This window comes from Dendrobates tinctorius, unplaced genomic scaffold (assembly GCF_039654945.1).
Source record: "Dendrobates tinctorius isolate UK_male_01 unplaced genomic scaffold, ASM3965494v1 ptg000004l, whole genome shotgun sequence".
In the NCBI taxonomy this organism is placed as follows: domain Eukaryota; kingdom Metazoa; phylum Chordata; class Amphibia; order Anura; family Dendrobatidae; genus Dendrobates; species Dendrobates tinctorius.
Window position 1 is genome coordinate 41,732,003 of NW_027361672.1, and position 13,693 is coordinate 41,745,695.

The 13,693-nt window shown below is 44.4% G+C and overlaps 1 protein-coding gene across 1 annotated transcript in view; it reads left to right on the forward strand.

Annotated features, from left to right (window-relative positions):
• The window catches only part of F13A1 (coagulation factor XIII A chain), a 309,831-nt gene that overhangs the window by 226,756 nt on the left and 69,382 nt on the right, over positions 1-13,693 (forward strand). Inside the window, exons 10-11 of the mRNA XM_073567328.1 lie at positions 1,868-1,956; positions 9,664-9,817. Coding sequence (XP_073423429.1) covers positions 1,868-1,956; positions 9,664-9,817 — 243 coding nt within the window. The remainder of the gene's footprint in view (positions 1-1,867; positions 1,957-9,663; positions 9,818-13,693) is intronic.

Consider the following 13,693-nt stretch of genomic DNA (forward strand, 5'->3'; position numbering starts at 1 on the left):
ATAGAGCAGAGAAAACAGAAGAATTAGCTGAGTAGAAAGGCAAAATGAGCAATTGTAAGTACACAGTGCAATATAATATGATGATTACAATACAGTATATTAAGAGGATAAAAACTTTGATGGGAGGGCTTCTTTAAAATTAAGTTAGAACTGTCTCGCTTATCATTTTGCCCTTTCCTATAAAGATAATAAAACAGAGTTTATTCAGACTTTTTCTTCTAGCTATGAGAATGACTAGATTATTTAAATTCTTTATTTCTCCCAGTAGGGTTCAGTGGCCCATGGAAGATCACAACATTATTTATATGGAAGATATGATAGCAACTTATTCTGACTTTCTCTCTTAGTGGATCCTGTGGTCACATTTTAGAGACTCTCCTCAATTTCATTTAAAATGCCCCATAGATATAGGTAATCATTGTGAAATATATGCAGACGATAGTACAAGTATTTTCTATAACTTATAGTTATGTTTTTCTATCATATTTCTTTCTTACATGACTTTGTAAGCTGTGTATAAGCATTGTGTAATGTCCATTGCATGGTTCCACTGCTTTCTCCATGCAGGGATGCCGACTTACTCACCACCCCAGCCACAGCAGTGTCCTTCACGCTCCTCTCCCTGCTTGCCTTGTGCACGCTGCACAGGCTTCGAATAGCATGCATAGATGGAAGGCATCTTGTATAAAAGGCACCCTCCCCAATAGGGAGGTGCTTGAGCAACCCCTATAGTTTGTTAGTGGTAGTGTGTGCAGCTTTATGTTGCCAGGTCCTCTGTCCTTAATTTAATATAGTTATTTCCCTATCCTATGCTGACCCTGTATTCCAGTTCAGTTTATACATGACCCTGAAGCTGCTCCGGTGTTACCTGAACCTGTAGCTGCATTGGTGGTACCTAATCCATTTCTTGAACCCTGCGTGTGTGAAGAAGAACCTATCCCCGAAGTCCACGTTGTCCATACTGTTCATTAGTCTTCCTGTCTGTGACTCCACTCCTATGTCTCTGTACAGCAAACCCAACATATTGGAACGGTAGCTGCAGTAAAGGGACTACGTAGGAGTGGTATCTGGCGGCTACCTGCACTCAAGCCTGACTCCACAAGCAGTAGCTCCAATGAACACCAGAGAACCACTTAGCTACATCCTTCCTAGGCAATCCCGGCCCCGAGGCACAGTGGGTCCATGAACCACGTACGCCACCGGCAAACGTGACACAATCTAACATGAACATATGTGCTTTGTAACCTTTTATTGGAAAATATTCAGCAAAATCTGATTTGACCAATAAATTTCTTTTGCTTTGACAAACTTGACCATTCATTCATTTGAATGGTCTCAATGTAATACCATAGTTTTCCTACAGCAGTAATTTAGGAGAAATTAATGGCTGTATGGAAATTCCTCTGATGAACACAACTGATTCCTGTGGGACCCAGAAGGTGATCTCATTAGGCTCAGACAATACTTTTATTTGTGTTGGAAGTTTTTCAGATGAGGTTTTTTTGTTGGGAAAATACTTTAAATGTCTAGTGTTTTGACTGGATGAGATCCTAAATACTGTACTTTTCAGATGTGGATGCTACTGAACTAGTACCTATACAAAAACATTACTAGCACTAGTGACAGTGACTAGTGGAAGTAAGTAAACATAAAAAACCTGTCTGATAGACTAAGCCCAATGGAGCCCAAGAATGGTGTCTGGTGGGTTGCTAAGCTGGCCAGACTGAGGAAATGGTTTATAACCTCCAAGAAGCTGCACACCTGTTGTTACAAATACAGTACATTTAATAAATGCAACACTTTATACCTATTGCACTTGTGATTATGGGCACAGTCTACTAACACTGACTATTTGTCATCAATTTAGGAATGTTTAGATGCGGCCCTGCCTCTGTCCAAGCTATTAAGCACGGTCATGTTTGCTTCCAATTTGATACACCGTTCCTTTTTGCTGAGGTAAGAATAATATATTGTAAATTGGTAGGATAGACTTACTAAATTAATGGTAACCTGTCATCACTAAACCTCTATAACTGCTACAGTACTGAATATAAAGGCTGGAGAGACATACAATGTGTCCGTAAAGTCATGGTGCACTTTTGACCAGTCACAGGAAAGTATACAAGTATACCATGATCCCCGGATCTGACGCACTTTGACTTTTGGGGTTATGTGAAGCAACATGTGTGTACATTGAACATATCAATGACATTAATCACTTAAAACAGAGAATCACAGACGTTATTCACGCTGTTACACCAGACGTTCTTACCTGTCTGTGGCAAGAACTTCACTATCGTTTGGATGTGTGTAAGGCAACAAATGGAGCCCACATCACACTGCACTGAATAGGTATGAAACTGGGAGAGTTTTTCTTTTATTCGGAGCAGATTTCACATTTCTTTCGTTTTTTGTTGCTTTCCAGTGACTGGTCAAAAGTGCACCATGACTTTACGGATACACTGTATTTCAGAAAACACTCATGTATAGCAGTAGTAATAAAGTATATCTAATGGTGCATTTGGACTAGTGGATTCATGAACAGAAATGCTTGTTTGCAATTATCTACGCATGTTAACATGCCGGTAATTACCCAGCAAATGAGCAAAATGTTTGTCGGGTAATAAAAAATCATTTATGCTGACATCACATCGCGTAATGTAAGAAGATGATGTGCAGCAAAACATGGTACTGTATTTGGATGAAGTGATCAGGTTGCCGCGAGAGGTGGTGAGTTCTCCTTCCATGGAAGTCTTCAAACACAGGCTGGACAGACATCTGTCTGGGATGATATTGTGAATCCTACTTTGAGCAGGGTGTTGGACGAGATGACCCAGGAAGTCCCTTCCAACTCTACCATTCTGTGATTCTATCATTTTGACCCTATTATTCTTGTTTGTCATCTTCTAAACCTAGGCACGGGTCAAACAAGTTGTATATAGTCAATCACGCTCATTAATGGTGCATTGATGGGACAAAATCAACAAGTCTAAATGCATTATTAGAAAAAAAATAGTAAATATTTAACACTTCCTGTGCTGTATGCAAATTAATATCTAAATGTCCACTGGGCTTTTGTTTAGTAGAGAAATGATAATGGTGTAAATGGGTCACCCCGTCCCAGGGCTGTGGGCTACCCAGTACCGGGCCGGTGTCAGGGGGATGTGCTGCGGTGGCGGTGACCCGGTCCATGGCCCTGGGCGCCCAATAAAATGGTGGTTGATGATGTAGTTTATATGGATAGTTCGTGACGCCACCTGTGGTGTTTGGCAAGTAAGATGTTAAGCCAACGCTGCGTGCAGATCCACTGGGACTGATGATGTGGTGCAGCAATGATGGTGTAGCTCCCCACAGGTGGAGCTGTAGTCCCAGAGCAGTGTAGATGTGGGATTAGCGGAGAGGCACGGGCAATGTGGATGCTGATACCCAGATGTAGCGGCGCTGATGTGAGACGCAGCGGAGGACACCAGAGCTTGCAGTTTCAAAACTTTACTCACAGTTCGTAGTGCACACAGGTGCCTGCTTCAGTACCGTGTCCTCCGGGGCAGAGGCCCAGCCAACCTCCAGGCAAGATAGGGTTCTCCCTGCCGACACCCCGCCAACATGTGCCTTTCTGAACGACTCCGCCAATGCGCCTTTAATGGTGAAGCACTCCAGTACTTAGTTACCCTGGAATGCCTCCTTCAGATGTTCCTAGAACTCTCACTTGTATGACAGACAGCTGTAGCCTGCTCGGGGATGCTCCTGGATCCCGGCTCTCTATCAGTTTGCTGTTGTGTCCCAAGTCTTGGATGGGAGTAGTGCATTTACAGCCCACTACTCCACCCGTGTCTGCTGCAGAACCATAAGTGTCCGTACAACCTCGGGGACCGGGCCTCGGCCTTGCGCTGAGAACCTATAGGCAGGGTTCCTATCCAACCCACTCCTCCTCTCTGTTCCAAGCAGGGAACCACCAGAGGTGCTCCTAATATATAGGAGAAGAGATTGACCTCACTGTGATGTGCTGAACTACCCTGTTGTGTGGGATGCAGGTGTTGGAGTGTGGCAAGGAGTTCCCACCTTACCTGGATGGTGGGGCACTACACCTTAGGAGAAAGTGCAGTACCTCTGTGGCGACTGAGCCTCAGGGGCGCAACATACCCCCCCGTTAAACACAGCACGTCCGCAGGCTGCAAGGTAAATAAAGTAGACAGCAAAGAAACATACAAAAATTTTATAATGCATAACAAACTTTTCTTATACTAAACTTCCTAGTATAGGAGGTACTCATCTTGAACGTTACCAACAATCCTATCTAAAATTCTATCTAAAATTTTTAATTCTAAGTGCAATTCGCAATTCAAAGTGCTATTCTTCTGTAACACATTTCTTTATTACTTTTCTCTTATTCTGTCAGTTTACTCTCATTTTTCTCTCATTCTACTAGACGCAAGACACTGACCGCATATACCTGGTCCGTCACCTGTCTCTTTCAATTCTTTATTCACATTGCTCATCTCTATATCAGACATTCCTAATTCTTACTATAAAAGCCATTTCTCAGTTATCAACATTCTTGTAAAACACATTATCAAATACTTTTCAATAAAACATTTCAAAGATTCTTGTAAATGCTGGACATCGCTCCCAGCCGGGATCTTTTCCAGTGTCCTTCAAGGTAGACATCATTCTTTGAAAAGTGTCCATACAAAAACACTATCTTCGCAAAGTGTCCTTTTATGTAAAACCAAGAGAGAGCACCTAAAGAGGTGCAAACTATTTACAAGAAAGTTTTGGATCACACAGCGATCATGATCTCCTCAGTTCAATAGAAAACAACGCTGCCAATCAAAAACTAGGCAACATGATGAACAAAAAGGCACAACTGGTGCAAACAAAACCCTCCTGGGTAACGAGAAATTTTAGATTCTTCTAACTGTGGTCCCCTCCTGGGGTTCTGGAAGCTGAACTGGAACCGCTACCAGATGTGGTACTGGAAACGTCCTCATCTTGATTCTGGTTTCTTGCTAGACGCATATATTCTGCTTCCCACAGGGTGAGATAGGGACTGGTTGGGGTAATAGATAGGGCCATTGAAACATTGACGGCCTGCGGGGATGGTGCATCCGCTGCTGCTGTTGGGGATTCAGCCGGCTCTGCCACTAGTTCCTCGGGGTCCGATTCCTCAGTGTCCATTGGGACTTCAGTCAGCGGTACCGCAGTTGGGGATCATCGGTGGAGATCAACTGGGCCATTCCTATCCATAGGTTCTGCTTCCAAAGTCAAGACCACCCCCGGGGCAGTAATCGTACCTGGCATTTCCAGCCGCAGTTCCGGCTCCGGTTCCAGATGGTGAATGGCAGCCGCCGCAACCCCCGGAGTGACTGATGGGATGGATCGCAGTTGGATCCGGGCCGGGGCCGGCCAGTCTCGGCCGGGGTCGCTGGTAGAGGTCGGTGCAACCGCACCCGGTCCAGGCGGGGACGCGGTCTTGGGCCTCCATTCTGCTCCAGCACCCGCATATATCTTCTCCGGACGGGACTCACCCAATGGCAGTATCGGGTGTGAGGTGGTGGCGACCGCTGCTGAGGATGTATCAGCGGTTGCAGTCCCTGCAGGGGCGGCCTAGGTGAGGGTGATTTCTCCCCCCCGTTCTGTCTTATCTTCCTTTTCCATCATGGCGTTCTGGCATTCTTCTTCCTGCCTCGGCCCCTTTCCCGCCACTGGCTTCTTCTGCCCCTCCTTCCGGGGGTGGCGCCTTCTTCCCGCGTCTCCATATCAAGCCAGTATACGAACCCCTAGGGGGTGGGCCATGTCGCTGTCACATAGTAATTAAGGCAGGGAAGGCCCAATACTCTTCACGGTCTTTTCTTAGGACCTCCCATCTCTTCACGCCCTTCTTCTCCACGCCAGCGGCCATTTCTAATGTCCATTTCACAGTCTATCAAATCAGGTCTTCTACACATTTTCAGAAATGCAAAGTCCAATAAATTTCAGGCGCACAGAACCCGATGGTATCTGGTCTCGTCATCCTGTTTGCAGTGCCAAAATAGGGTCGCCCCGTCCCAGGGCTGTGGGGTACCGGGCCGGTGTCAGGGGGATGTGCTGCGGCGGCGGTGACCCGGTCCGTGGCCCTGGGCGCCCAATAAAATGGTGGTTGATGATGTAGTTTATATGGATAGTTCGTGACGCCACCTGTGGTGTTTGGCAAGTAAGATGTTAAGCCAACGCTGCATGCAGATCCACTGGGACTGATGATGTGGTGCAGCAATGATGGTGTAGCTCCCCACAGGTGGAGCTGTAGTCCCAGAGCAGTGTAGATGTGGGATTAGTGGAGAGGCACGGGCAATGTGGATGCTGATACCCAGATGTAGCGGCGCTGATGTGAGACGAAGCAGAGGACACCAGAGCTTGCAGTTTCAAAACTTTACTCACAGTTCGTAGTGCACACAGGTGCCTGCTTCAGTACTGTCTCCTCTGGGGCAGAGGCCCAGCCAACCTTCAGGCAAGATAGGGTTCTCCCTGCCGACACCCCGCCAACATGTGCCTTTCTGAACGACTCCGCCAATGCGCCTTTAATGGTGAAGCACTCCAGTACTTAGTTACCCTGGAATGCCTCCTTCAGATGTTCCTAGAACTCTCACTTGTATGACAGACAGCTGTAGCCTGCTCGGGGATGCTCCTGGATCCCGGCTCTCTATCAGTTTGCTGTTGTGTCCCAAGTCTTGGATGGGAGTAGTGCATTTACAGCCAACTACTCCACCGGTGTCTGCTGCAGAACCATAAGTGTCCGTACAACCTCGGGGACCGGGCCCTGGCCTTGCGCTGAGAACCTATAGGCAGGGTTCCTATCCAACTCACTCCTCATCTCTGTTCTCTCTCCTTCTTCGTTCCGTACTCATCTTCCTCTCTCTTATGGAAATGCAGGTTGCAGTTCTACGTCTCTCTCCTTCTCTTTCCTTTCCCGTGCCAGCTGGCTCAGGTCACTGAGGCAGCTGCAGCACTCCTTCCTCTCTCCCTTCTTCCAGGGATCTTCACTCCTGTCTGAGTGATTTCTTTCTCTCCCTCCTGCTGTCAGACTCTTCTGACTGCCTGACCTCCCGGTCTGAACTGACTCAACTCTATCTTTCCCCTTCTTTTATACTAACTTCACCCACCTACCATCACATCCAGTGTTCCAAGCAGGGAACCACCAGAGGTGCTCCTAATATATAGGAGAAGAGATTGACCTCACTGGGATGTGCTGAACTACCCTGTTGTGTGGGATGCAGGTGTTGGAGTGTGGCAAGGAGTTCCCACCTTACCTGGATGGTGGGGCACTACACCTTAGGAGAAAGTGCAGTACCTCTGTGGCGACTGAGCCTCAGGGGCACCACATAAATCCCTCCTATCTAAACTTGACTGACAATTCTGCTACCTCCTGTGTCATCGTCTGTTCCCAACAAAGTTTTCTTAATCAATTCTAGATGTGAGGGGTTGTCACCAGGATTACCTGCTATTCTGACTCCATAACTGTGCTGCAAGTCAGAGGCTCCTGAGACAGTCCTTCTATGAAAAACTATATTAAACAAGTACTCACACAAAAATTTTGTCAGCTCAGCTTCAGAGGCATGTATGAAGATTCCAGGAGTTTTAGCAGTATCAGCTTGTGAAAAGTTAATTCTTAAAGAGGTTGTCCACTACTAGAACAACGCCTTCGCAATCTGAATGTTTGGCTCAGATAAAATAAAAAAGCTTATACTCTCCTCCCATGCCAGTGCTCTTCCAGCAGTAATGGGAGTCACGGCCCCAGGGCTCTTGTCTGGTTGTATGACACGTGGTGCCAGAACATGATGAGGAAGTCCAGGCAGCAGCTGATCTATGACTTCCTCTTCATGTTCAATTTGTATGAAGGCACAGACAGAGAGGCCAGAGCTGATTGGGCACTGGGCACGACTTGTCATACCACCGCATGAAAGCCCGGGACCGCGAGTGCCAATACCGCTGGAGAGGCACCAGCATGGGAGGTGACTATAGGCTTTTTTATTTTATCAGGGCCAAACATTCAGATCAAGAAGGAGTGGTCCTAGTATTGAACAACCCATTTAACTAAGGATGTACAGAAGATGAACCTCACAATGATGGCTGACCAAATTGTAACTGAGGAAGAAGGGAAGGGGTACTTACATGAGAGCTAGACTACAGGGAGACAGTCAGGACAAACTTCAAAAGGCAAACTACATAGGAGTATAAATTAATAAATAAATAATCATAATACAACACTGTATAATTACCAAGTTGTGGGACGTAATGTGACGCCCCTGAGAGTCCAGTTGCCACAGAGGTACTGCACCTCATCCAGAGGTGTGGTATCCCACTCTCGGGTAAGGAGGGAGCACTACCCAGGACTCTAACACTCGCACCTAACACACACCAGTTCAGTCAGGGCATCTGGGTGTACCCTTAGGGAGGATGGCTTCATCCCAGGCTGGCTAGGAAAGGGTGTTGGGGAATGAGTGTGGAAGGTAGAGAAGGGGTGGAGCTTAAGGGAGTGGCAGTTGGTGGGAGGAGTTATTGCTGAGGTAAGAAGATTGTTCTGGAAAGAGTCAGTCAGTCTGATGGGAGTGAGAGAAGGAGTGAGTGCTGACAGAGTCTGAGGAGAATTAGTGAGAACGTGAGTAGATAGAGAAGGAGTGTAGTAGGAAGAGCTGGAGAAAGAGTTGTGAGGAGAGCCTGAAGGAAGCTCCTGGGAGGACAGAAGGGGTCCTTGGGGCACGGGAGGTGCGGAGTCCTCCTATGGGGCCCGTATCCAGAAGTGGAGGGACCAGTTCGCAGTGGGGGAGGTGGCCCCTAAGACTAGTGGAGGACTACAAGACTCAGCTAGCAAGCTGGGGGCTTAGGTAGCTGTACGTACCTCAGCCATAACCACATTCATTCCTGAAAAGGCAGTTAGATATAGGAGCAAGGGGACTCAGAGGACGTCACCCAACAAGGTCTACGGCTGCTGGCTTTAGACACTGTTTGTGAAGGTGCTGGGCAGGAGGACAAAATCAGTACAGTGAGACGGCTAGGAAAGAAATACACAGAAGGGAGTCCTGGAAAGGTGTATCCCAATCTACCTCGGAGTTTGCTGGATCCCTCACCTGGAGGACACGGCACTAAGCAGGCATCTGTGCACAAGAGAACTGTGAGTAAAATATTGGAAACTGCACCCTGCTGTGTCATCTGTGTCATTTGCGTCTCACCTGCCTGCACCACACTCACCACAACAGCCACCACCAATACTTATAACATCCTACCTGCCCTGGGACACAGCTCTAACTGTGGAGAGCTTAACCATCTTTGCTGCCCTAACACCATCCCAGAGGATCTGCATTGCAGAGTCGGCTACCCTTTCCGAATACCACGGGTGGCGTCACAAACTATTTCCTCTACAAACTACCCTATCATAATCATCATTTATTAATTTTACTGGATGCTCAGGACCACGGACCGTGCAACTGCTCCGTGACATTCCACTTTAAGAACCGTCCGGCCCGGTACTGAGTACCCCACGGCCCTGTGGGACGCTCCAGTGACACCTTTTTAAATAAACTGTTCACCGGATCCAGGATCTTCTGAAAGTGGACAACTCCTTTAAAAGCAGACGCATGTGTGAAATATAAGTCTTCAAGAGATAAACTAATCCTGATTTTGTCTTTGCAGGTTAACAGTGATATTGTATATTCCAAGGTAATGAAAGATGGAACAAGAGAGGTTCAGTGTATTGACAAAACTCATGTGGGACAGAAAATATTAACTAAAGAAATAGGAGGAAATGGAGAACTTGATATAACGGACCTTTACAAGTTTTCAGAAGGTAATTACGCGTTTTCTGGACTTCTTACAAGGTGGTATTGGATTACTGTGAGCATGTTTTGATTGTTCACTTAACACAGTTATATCTGGATATCTGGAGATGCCCTTTTACTTGTAATCGGTTTACATTTCATGGAGTGTAATTGGCATTTCAATGGTTATAACCTCCTTGGTCTTTAGTTGCCATATACAGTGGGGAAAATAAGTATTTTATACACTGCCAATTTTGCAAGTTTTCCCACCTACAAAAAATGGTGAGGCCTGTAATTTTTATTGTAGGTACACTTCAACTGTAAGAGACAAAATCTAAAAATAAAAAACAGAAAATCACATGGCTTGATTTTTACATAATAAAATTGCATTTTATTGCATGACAAAAGTATTTGACACAATAGAAAAACAGAACATAATATTTGGCACAGAAACCTTTGTTTGCAAATACAGAGGTCAGATGTCTCCTGTAGTTCTTGACCAAGTTTCCATACACTGCAGCCGGGATTTTGGCCCCCTCCTCCATACTCCATAGTTGCTAATTATATGTACTATAGTCAGTTGAGATATATTAATTTTCAATAGCTGTATGTCAATATATATTCTATTTGCTCTCTGTTCATTAAAATCACGTTATTATTATTATTATTATTATTATTATTATTATTATTATTTGATAGCCTCTAGCCTTATTCTTGCAGCAGTCAACAGATGTCATTGTGACCTTCAGACTGACATTTCCCTACAGAGGCATAGTGGGGCAAGTCACTGTTTGAGAATGATGCTCCACTACTTTGCACAAATTCTTGGAATTTGATTACAAAGCATAACAGTTTGAGCACTAAGTTACTGTGGAATTTTTCATATTATTATGAACCGATTGAAGCTATTGCCTAGTTTATCTTCTGTTTTTACCTTTTGTGTACGTGTAAAATTGAAATATAAAAGCTGGTAATGTTCTGTATACACACATGTATAGCAATCTCTATCCTTGTCAGATGAAGCTTTACATAGCCAACATAATGGAACATGACAGATGGTCATCATGACAAGACAAAAGAATCCATGATTTTGTATTCTGATTTATCTGCCATCTACATTTATTATTCTGCTTATTGGCATGTCAACATTGAATTTCAATAAGTCTTCATCTGTTCCCATAATGTCCTCCTTAGACTATAAGAGTACGTGCCCACGATCAGGAAGGAGCAGCGCATTGGCCTTAGTGTATTTTTACTGCGTCCAAAACGCTGCATTCTAATCACGCAGGTAAATACGCACGTGTTCACGGAACAATGTGGATTTACTGCATCCAATACATTCTATTGTGGAATCTTCTGCTGACAGAAATTGACATGTTGCGGCTCATAAATAGAGATGACAGAATAGGTTCGGAAAATGATCACCAAACATAAATTCGGCACGAATATGGTACATTTGGATTAGTGATTAGTAACGCAAGGATTTTTCTTAAAATCGGAAAAAGTCGGTAACATTCAGTGAAAGATAGAATAAAAGCTGACAGTTCATGTGCCGCTTTCAGTAAAATCACAGAGTGACAGGCTACAATAGAATAGATATATACACATAGAATACATATATATAGATGTCAGTGACACACACATAAGTATATACTGTATGTATGTATATTACATAGATAGATAGAACAAAAGACTGTAATTCAGCAGCCGCAGTACAGTAAAATCACTGCAGGAGCCGACAGGATAGAAGAGATGGATTACATACAGTAAATACATACAGACTAGGTAGATATACAGATGTCTGTGACAATTACACTGCGTTCCAAATTATTATGCAAATTGGATTTAAGTGTCATAAAGATGTAATTTTTTGTTTTTCAAATAAACTCATAGATGGTATTGTGTATCAGGGCTCTTTGAATCACTGAAATCAATCTCAAATTCCTGTGATAATTAGTTTACCAGGTGAGCCCAATTAAAGGAAAACTACTTAAGAATGATGTTCCACATTATTAAGCAGGGCACAGGTTTCAAGGAATTTAGGAAAGAAAAAGGACCTCTCTGCTGCTGAAAAGCATCAAATAGTGCAATGCCTTGGTCAAGAGATGAAAACATTAGATATTTCCCAAAAATTTAAACGTGACCATCGTACTGTTAAGAGATTTGTGGTTGATTCTGAGCACAGACATGTTTGTGCTGATAAAGGCAGAATGAGGAAGGTTTCTGCCAGGCAAGTTCATCGGATTAAGAGAGCAGCTGCTAAAAAGCCATTACAAACCAGCAAACAGATATTTAAAGCTGCTGTTGCCTCTGGAGTCCCTCGAACCGCATGGTGTAGGATCCTTCAAAGGCTTGCTGTGGTGCATAAACCTACTATTCGGCCACCCCTAAACAGTGTTCACAAGCAGAAATGGTTGCAGTGGGTCCAGACATGCATGAAGACAATTTTTCATACAGTCTTGTTTACTGATGAGTGTCGAGCAACCCTGGATGGTCCAGATGGATGGAGTAGTGGATGGTTGGTGGATGGCCACTATGTCCCAACAAGGCTGCGACTTCAGCATGGAGGAGGAGTCATGTTTTGGGCCAGAATCATGGGGAAACAGCTGGTAGGGCTCTTTAAGGTTCCTGAAAGTGTGAAAATGACCTCTGCAAAGTACTGTATATAGAGTTTCTGACTGACAGCTGTCTTCCATGGTATAAAAAGCAGAAATGTGCCTTCAGGAGCAAAATCATCTTCATGCATGACAATGCACCATCTCATACTGCAAAGAATACCTCTGAGTCATTGACTGCTATAGGCATAAAAGGAGATAAACTCATGGTGTGGCCACCATCTTCCCCTGACCTCAACCCTATAGAGAACCTTTGGAGTATCATCAAGCAAAAGATCTATGAGGGTGGGAGGCAGTTCACATCAAAACAGCAACTCTGGAAGGCTATTCTGACTTCATGCAAAGAAATCCAAGCAGAAACTCTCCAAAAACTCACAAGTTCAATGGACGCAAGAATTGTGAAGGTGATGTCACAGAAGGGTTAATATGATAGCATGTAACTTGGCCTGTTAGGATGTTTTGGAGTTAAATAGCTTTTTTGTTCAGTGAATGTGACCTCCTAATGCTGCAAATTCCACAAATGAACATTTTCAGTTCTTTAAAACAGATCAAATGTTTAGAAATTCTACTGTGCCTAATAATTTGGAACAGTGCAATTTGAGTTTTTAGTCATTTTGGAGATTATACTGTTATCATTGGGAGGTTTCTTCAATAAAATTCGATGTATAATCTAACGGGTGATGACTTTTATTAGACTGACTGTCATTTGTACCGACTATTTAGGAAAATCAGAGAAAAATATCATTTGCATAATAATTTGGAACACAGTGTACAATACAGGGTGTGTGCAGCTTACTGTACTTGTATTTAATTAATACAAGATTATTTTTCTGAAAAAAAAATGGCGTAGGCTCTCGAGTAATTTTTGTAATTAGCAGAGGGAAAGCCGATGTTTAAAACCTTTTCAAAGGGTAATACCCATGGAGCTTCCCAGGCAATTAATATCAACTCAGAGCTGTATACTAAGCCTTTACTGGCTATTAAAATGGGGGATCCCCCCCAAAATATGACGTGGAGTCCCCTATAATAACCAACAAAGGCTATGCAGACAGCTGTGGGCTGATATTAATAACTTAGGAAAAGGCCATGGATACTGGCCCCCCATGCTAAATGCATCAGTTCTCAGCTGCCGCAGAAAAAGCGCATCTTGGCATCGTTCTTCCCACTTGCCCTGTAGCGGTGGCAAGTGGGGTGATGGTTGGGTGGGTTGGTTGATGTCACCTTTGCATTGTCAGGTCACATCAAGCCCAGAGGCTAGTAATGGAGAGTCGTCAATAAGACGCCCCCATT